Genomic DNA, 7,653 nt, shown 5'->3' on the forward strand with positions numbered 1-7,653 from the left:
ATATGCAGTGCTCAATAAAATTCCTTAAGTTATGATAAATGAAATTGTGGCTTTTTGAGATGAGTTGATATTTTGTTTTGAACATTGTGATTCGTGTTCGTTTTCTAATTCAATCTCAAGTTGTTTAAAGTATCCAAGACCAAATAAAACATGGTTAACTGTAGACTTTACATGTTGTAGAATTGAGCAGGGAATAAATATGGAGCGGTGACATGCATATTAACCACGCAAATGCAGAAATAAATTAATTTAAATGCATTGTAATAATATACATTTCATTTAATAGGGTTTTTCCCCTTTTTTCTGGCAACAAAACTGAAACCTTTTTACAAGGATTCATGTCTGCATTAACCACAATACCTGCAGTCAAAATGCCAACAAAAAACATACTATTCATAATAATATTGGTCGCGAAAGCTTACGTGTTAAACTAAAAAACATACTATGATAATCAGTTTGAAGGACTGATAATCAGTTTCAAGGACAATGCATATATTATCATAGTATGTTTTTTGTTTGCATTTTTACTGCAGGTATTGTGGTTAATAGAGACATGAATCCTTGTAAAAAGGTTTCAGTTTTGTTGCCAGAAAAAAGGGGAAAAACCCTATTATTACATTTTGGTACTGGCAAAGGAGGTCTAATGATGGCTATACATTTCCTCAACGATACAAACATTTCTAAGTATAGTATTCCTTTGAAGATAATACAATTATCCCATGGTTGCAATTATGTTAAACAATTGACGCTGCATCAAAAAAAATGTAATCTCTTAAAATCTCGTTACATAACTACTTGTGGTGGAGAATGTGCAAGTGTTACCCACCCCAACTTCTATTCCGCTTTATCCACTCGCACGGTGCCTCTAGCGCACATCCCGGACAGAATACAGAAAAGCATGCTCTGCTGCTGCAAGAACACCGATTAACACCAAAACCACCACGGCTAAACATGCCGAGTGTGGGTCGTGAATGTGGAATCCTGCATGGCACAGTGCATCGGGGCAACAATGAAAAAGCAAAGGACAATTTTGCACAACAAACACACCACAATTGAATTCACTTGCTCGCCAGTCCAGTGTTCCAGTCCCAGACGACGCCTGTGGAACCTCGCTCTGGAGGACACACACACACACGAGTTGCCAGGGCATGGCAAAAAAGCAACGAGGCCCCAAGGGTGCAATGGGCACGGCTCGTGCACAATAAATACATGTGTCGGTGACGTTACACTGTCAGCCACTCTACTTTGTCAACCTAAAAAAACAAGTAACATTTAAAAACGCTCTCTTATGAAATGTACCGTACTAGTAATGGCAGAACTCCACGACTCCAGGAAGTGGCCCCGAAGCTTGCCATACGGGACCGTGGGCAATTAGACAGACCCAAGCCGAAACATAACATATACAAAATAATGTTTAAATATATATTTGATAGAAGATAGTATTGTCATCAGTATGACATAAGTATACCAAGTTTTGCAGTCGATACCACATTGGGAAGTGGGTAAAAATTGAGTTAAGATTTGAGGATACGACAACAGAGTTAAATGAAAGCGTGTAATAATAGCACGTTTTAGGTAACCACTGGTCAAGTTAAGGAGAAAATTGTGAACACAATACAAATATAAGTGGGCACAGTACAGGTATCCCTCGATTTACGAAAGGGATGCGTTCATTAAAAAAACACGCACAAAACGAAATGTCGTGGCTTTTCCCATTACGACAAAAAATTAAGATAGTGTTTTGTCATTAAATCTCTACTCACCTAAACATATACAACTCTATATTATTGGTTCTTTCGGTAAAGTCACGTAGAAGGGAAACAATGAAATAATAAAAATATAAAACAATAAAATTCTCACGACGTTTCGACTGCAACACAAGCCATCATCATCAGGTGTGAAAAGCACAGCAAGAAAATTTGAAAAAAGTGGCGGTTTTTGTTTCAACGTTAGTACCACGGAGAGCGATTTAACAGTTTGTTCAGATGGACGCTTTTTTCAAATTTTCTTGTTGTGGTTTTCACACCTGATGATGATTGCTTGTGTTGCAGTCGAAACGTCGTGAGAATATTATTGTTTTGTATTTTTATTATTTTATTGTTTCCCTTCTACGTGGTGACTTTAACGAAAGAACCAAGAATATGAATCCCTGCAGTCACGAAAGCTTTAAATAAAAATATACAACTGTATTACTTTTGATTTAAAGCTTTCGTGACTGCAGTAATTCATATTCTTAGTTTTTTTTTATTGTTTTATATATATTTTGTTATTTTGTTGTTTCTCTTCAACGTGACTTTACCGAAAAAACTAAGAATATGTATTACTTTTGACAATATAAAAAACATATCGAGACTACTTAATAAATTTAAAGCAAAACTAATTAACCTTTTCAAAAGAACTGTTGCATGTTGGAATGACCGGCGTGAACGTTGCGCTGTAGGGGGACAGCGTTACACTCTCGCCAATCAGAATCTGTATTGAGACTGGAGGAATCCGATGAGCTATGAAGCTCTTTGTCACGTGGATGACACGTGTCGGGGTGAAATTTCGTGAACGCGGAAATTCGATTTCGCGTTAATCGAAACGTGCCCCGTCAATTTGTCAATTTCCGTTTACGCGAAATTTCGTCCGTAAATCGAGGGATACCTGTACATGCAAAGGACGTTATTGATTATACAGCACGGCTTACCGATATATTTGCTAATTGTTATGTATGTTTCATTCTACCAATAGAATAAGGCCAACCTTTCTCTTAAAATAAATGCAACTTTATTTTCAAACAGAAATAAAAACATTCAAGATTCCCCTATAATTAAACGATATAGTACTTGCTATATGTGTATATTTCCACGTCCCAATATTTTAATTATCTATCTAGAAGAGACCAATTGTTTTGCGTATGTACAACAAAAAAATGCACACAAAAAATAAAATGTTATAAACCCCCCAAAAAAGCATTACAGTACACCCAAACAGCACGGGAATCCCTCAATAACTCCCATAAAAGAAATAAACTAATTTAAACAAAACAATGAGTCACCACGATATTTCGTGAAAAATCCCATAAAAGCAATGACTAATTTAAACAAAAAAATGAGTCACCAAGCACCACCACGATATCTCGTGAAAAATCCCATAAAAGCAATGACTAATTTAAACAAAACAATGAGTCACCACCACCACCACGAAGTCTCGTGAAAACTCCTACAAAAGCAATGAGTAATTTAACCAAAGCACCGAGTCACCACCACCACTAATAATAATATCTGAGCCCCCGGGGCCTGTTCGCCGATTTCAAAACTTTCCCAAATCCGTTTCTGGAAACGCGGGGACCGTTGGTGACGTCACGCCGGGGGCGGGGCGACGCCGCCGCCATTTCACCGCGGGAAGAAGAAGCAGCAGCAGCACAGGCAGCAGCGACCGGGCTAACCTCCTCTCCCAGCCGCCTTCCGTCTCACACATCGCCCGGTAAGTACGAACAAACATACTCACCGCCTCCGCCTCTTCTATCCGACGCGCGAGCGCGCGTTGTGTGTTTTTATCCGTCGCGTCGTTCTTGTAAGTGTGGTTATTCGTCGCGGTGGCCGTCTGTGGTTGTCGAGGCCCCCTTTGTGTTATCTCTCGTCAGGCCGTCGTTTTTTTTTGCTCCCCTCGCTTTGGCCGCTTTCTCTTAAACGTCAAGTTTCTATCGCTTACTTGCACAAGTTCGCTCGCCGTGCGAGGGAGAATCGGCCTTTCGCGCTGGCGGTGTTTTTTGGTGGGGTGGCGGGGGGGGGTAAACGAGCGATTAACTCGACGTTTGTTCGCGCCGAGTAAAAACGTCGGCGGCGGAGCGGCGAGGCGCGAGGGCTTTTTCAAGAAAAGCGGCGGCGTTAGGGCGAAAAAAAGCCCCGCGCGAAATTGTCCGCCATGTCCCCGTGCGCGGTGACGTCATCGCGCAGGCCCCTCCCCCACCGCACGTCCGCCGCGTGACGTCGTCACGCAGAACCGGGTCGCCGTTCGCCTGTTGGGCGTGACGCAATCGCGCAGCGGCGGAGGCGTGTGGTGTTACCGGCGGTTACGTCATCGCGCTTCCGCGACGCGGTGACGTCACGCGGGCTTTTGTTTATGGTTGTGTGTTGCGGTAAAGGCGGGAGAGGCCTTTGTTTTAGCATCGGCTGTTAATTAATAAGATCGATTGTATTGGGAATATACGGGGATTAAAATACTCCAGTTAGTTTTTTCACCGACGGAGACCTAGGTAATAAGCTACGGAATAACAAACGGAAATCCTAAATAAAGCGTTTGAAAACAATGCAATACATGCATGTAATAATGAAATAATGTAGCATAATTAACATGTATGTCTTTTAACTTAGATGGAAAAAACACGGATTGTCTCACTTATGTGTCCCAATTTTAAAGACGACTGGGAAGGAAGAGGATACAATTATATCACTGTTGAATGTCTATCGAGTTGTGTTAGATTTTATATGGTCGAGATTTTTGCTCGTTTTGGTTTAACAGTGGGCTTCTTAAACGTCGTTATAGGCTTCAAATTCCAACCTCTCGTTTGAAAAGGCACCCCCGTTGTGTTGTGAATGATACATAAGCTTGACAATCTATTACTTATTAACAAATGGATATTTCCCCAAGGCAGTAATAATTTATCTCGCGTATGAACACGGACATGTTTGTTTTTATGCCTTTGTTTCCCTTTCGGAACGGTTCATGTTAATAACAGTCGATGTACGGGCCCATGGAACTTGGTGTTATCAAGCCGTGAATAACTAAAATACTCGGAGTAATAGTCGCACTACGACAGCCTTAAGACGTCTGAAGTTTTTTTTACATTATATCATTTGAATTGCAGTACAGCAACGTGGTGCCAAGCCAACAATTGCACTACTGAATAAGAGTGTTAGTTTTACTGTATCAGGACATGAGCCTATGGAATGGGTATTTCACGAACTTGATGAAAAATCCTTAAAATGGCCTTTTATTGCTTGGCATTGAAATTGGGTTTTATTTGAACACTACGAGCTGGAATTCAGCCAAATAAAGTGTGAATACAAATGTGTTGTCCTTGGTGGTGTGACACTGCCTACGGCACCTGAGAAACCAGTTTGGCTCGTAGCAGCAGTGGTCCATCGTACTATGTTTAGAAAATAACAAATGCATTCTGTTTGTCAATCGAGTAAAAGAATAGGTGATTCTCATTCTGGTAGGCATTCAAAGCCAGACTGCTGGGATGTAACTTACAACCAGTTTAAGAATACACCTTCTTTACACAACCACCTGGAGCACTCGGAGCCATCCAGTACAATTTATACATTTGATTCCCCTCAACAGAAACATAACTCCAAACTGCACGAGCACTAACCACCTGCGTTTATGTGTACGGAAGCTAACCATTGGTGTTGGCTACTCCCTCGTACACCGTAAACCGCCCTTTCTAGATGTTAATCGGAATTGTCTCAACAGTCTCTGTGAAAGTCTAAAGGGGGGGGAGGAGGAATCGTGTATCGTTGTGCGCACTCCTTTGCAGACCGTCGATACCGAAGAAATGGCTCGTACCAAGCAGACAGCACGTAAGTCAACGGGAGGCAAGGCCCCTCGTAAGCAGCTCGCCACTAAGGCCGCCCGCAAGAGCGCGCCGTCCACGGGTGGCGTGAAGAAGCCCCATCGCTACCGACCAGGCACGGTGGCTCTGCGTGAGATCCGTCGCTACCAGAAGTCGACGGAGCTGCTGATCCGCAAGCTACCGTTCCAGCGCCTGGTTCGCGAGATCGCCCAGGACTTCAAGACCGACCTGCGTTTCCAGAGTGCTGCCATCGGCGCCCTGCAGGTAACATGTCGTTGGCGACATTTGGGAGCGGCATCGTTCAGAGTACCGTAGGATTTGGTGGTTGCGCAGTCTGACTCGTGTCGGGTTTTGGATCCCACATCGTGCCGAACACATGGAACAATCTGAAATGTTTAGATTTACAATTGTTAAGTAAACATTTTTTACTTGATGAGATTTTTTTTTTATTTTGACAACTATTCTACAGGGTGTAAGTTGCTTACTTTATTGAACTTAAAAAATGAATAAGTTAATAGAAATGTCCGAGACAGAATAATATTTGTTTTTGTTGACTCAACTTAATAGTTGCAAACACTTTAATGTTATTTGCATTTTTATTAAGTAGAGGTGTTGGTGCAGTTAAGTGAGTTTTCTCCATTATTTTCCATGCTTCAGGCAACTACATTGCATTAAATTTGATGTTTATGCACATCATTTAAACGTTTCATTTGGCCAAACTCTATGCTTGGGGCACTTAACAGAAAACATGTTAATGGTGGCTACGGTTAACAAAGCATGTTTGACATGCATGTATGTGTTGCATTAAAATAATGTTAGCTACATTTTGGATGATTCGTACCATAACTTGCAATGTAGGCGTGAAGCATTCGTGACAGTTATAGAATGGTTATCAATACACCTGAGAGGCGACATGGATTTTAAAGCATAACCCTTGTGAATTTATATTTATAACAAGTGCCATAATTAATATAGTACTCCGTTTAAAAGCTCCAAGACCCAAGGGTTCAATTTAAACACGAGTGCGACGTGAAGAGCCTCGGTATCCCAGAGTACCCCAATATGTGGCGCTTCTCGCATTTTAAATGTACATATGCCATTGAATCCATGTGGGCATTATTAAGCCAGCTTCATTTCAATATAACCCTGCTAATTAATCGGTGTGGTTCATTTCTGTGTGGGGGGGTTGCAGGAGGCAAGCGAGGCCTACCTGGTGGGGCTGTTTGAGGACACCAATCTGTGCGCCATCCACGCCAAGCGCGTCACCATCATGCCCAAGGACATCCAACTGGCGCGACGCATCCGTGGCGAGCGTGCCTAATCGCCGTGCCCTGTCGATGTCAGAGGGCCCCTCTATACTCCGGTTTTTTATAGAGGCCCATTAGAGGCAAGGAAACAACAAAAAAGTATCGCGCCTTGTGAACTTTTAATGATTCTTGTTTTGGACAAGTACACTTGGATGTTGGATATTGGAGGCCTCCCAACAATCGACTAAATATAATTGAACTAGAAACGCAATGCTTTATTGTTGATGTCTTTAACGCAAAGTGTGTACAATGATTAATGTGCAATTGGTGTGGAGGCTTGCACGATGTCTGTTGGGCACACGTGGTGTGTAGAGAATTTGGAAATGCCTAATGATAATAACATTGGCGTCTATGAAACCGGACTTTAGAGCAGCCCTGGCTGATCCCCGAAGCCAACGGGACCAGATAAAGGTGCATAAACATTGTCGCCACGTCTAAACGTAGTGTGGGATAGACTAGAAAGTTAAAGGGTTGTCTTAGAGTAATTAACAGTCCTTGTTTTGTTACTGTTTTTGTTCATTTTTTAGAGGTGCTTGTCTCTGTGATGATTCAATAGAACCTGGTTGTGAAGGTCAGTCGATACTTTGGGAGTCTATGTTCAGCCTTGAAAATCTTAATAAGGAAGAATGAACGGCTACATTTGTAATTGCTGTGCTGTACGTTAACGAGTGGTGGTGGTGGTGGCTGTGGTAAGCTAAGTTTGTAGTTGACCTCTTCGTTCTATCCAACTGTGTTGTCAGGACTTCCAGGTTTTACACTCTTTTCAGTCTAAACACAGTATTT

At 42.0% G+C, this 7,653-nt stretch overlaps 1 protein-coding gene across 2 annotated transcripts; it reads left to right on the forward strand.

Moving 5' to 3' along the window:
• Window positions 1–3,254: 3,254 nt before the first annotated feature.
• On the forward strand, window positions 3,255–7,042 carry LOC116948284 (histone H3.3A). Of its 2 annotated transcripts, none has more exons than XM_032964801.2 (3): window positions 3,255–3,468; window positions 5,528–5,827; window positions 6,756–7,042. In XM_032964801.2, exons 2-3 carry the CDS (start codon window positions 5,546–5,548, stop codon window positions 6,882–6,884), a joined length of 411 nt encoding a protein of 136 aa, XP_032820692.1. In that variant the 5' UTR covers window positions 3,255–3,468; window positions 5,528–5,545; the 3' UTR covers window positions 6,885–7,042. The 2 variants fall into 2 exon arrangements, with proteins under 2 accessions (XP_032820692.1, XP_032820693.1); XM_032964802.2 differs by lacking the exon at window positions 3,255–3,468 and adding an exon at window positions 4,091–4,240.
• Window positions 7,043–7,653: the final 611 nt, after the last annotated feature.

This window comes from Petromyzon marinus, chromosome 33 (assembly GCF_048934315.1).
Source record: "Petromyzon marinus isolate PM22_M1 ecotype Great Lakes invasive population chromosome 33, UKy_Petmar_22M1.pri1.0, whole genome shotgun sequence".
Classification (NCBI taxonomy): domain Eukaryota; kingdom Metazoa; phylum Chordata; class Hyperoartia; order Petromyzontiformes; family Petromyzontidae; genus Petromyzon; species Petromyzon marinus.

What these genes read in the sequence shown, in the direction of transcription:
- LOC116948284 (XM_032964801.2), top strand. Translation starts at nt 5,546, where the DNA reads ATGGCTCGTACCAAGCAGACAGCACGTAAGTCAACGGGAGGCAAGGCC. An exon ending in CTGCCATCGGCGCCCTGCAG is followed by an intron (nt 5,828 to 6,755) that starts GTAACATGTCGT and finishes GGGGGGTTGCAG; the next exon opens with GAGGCAAGCGAGGCCTACCT.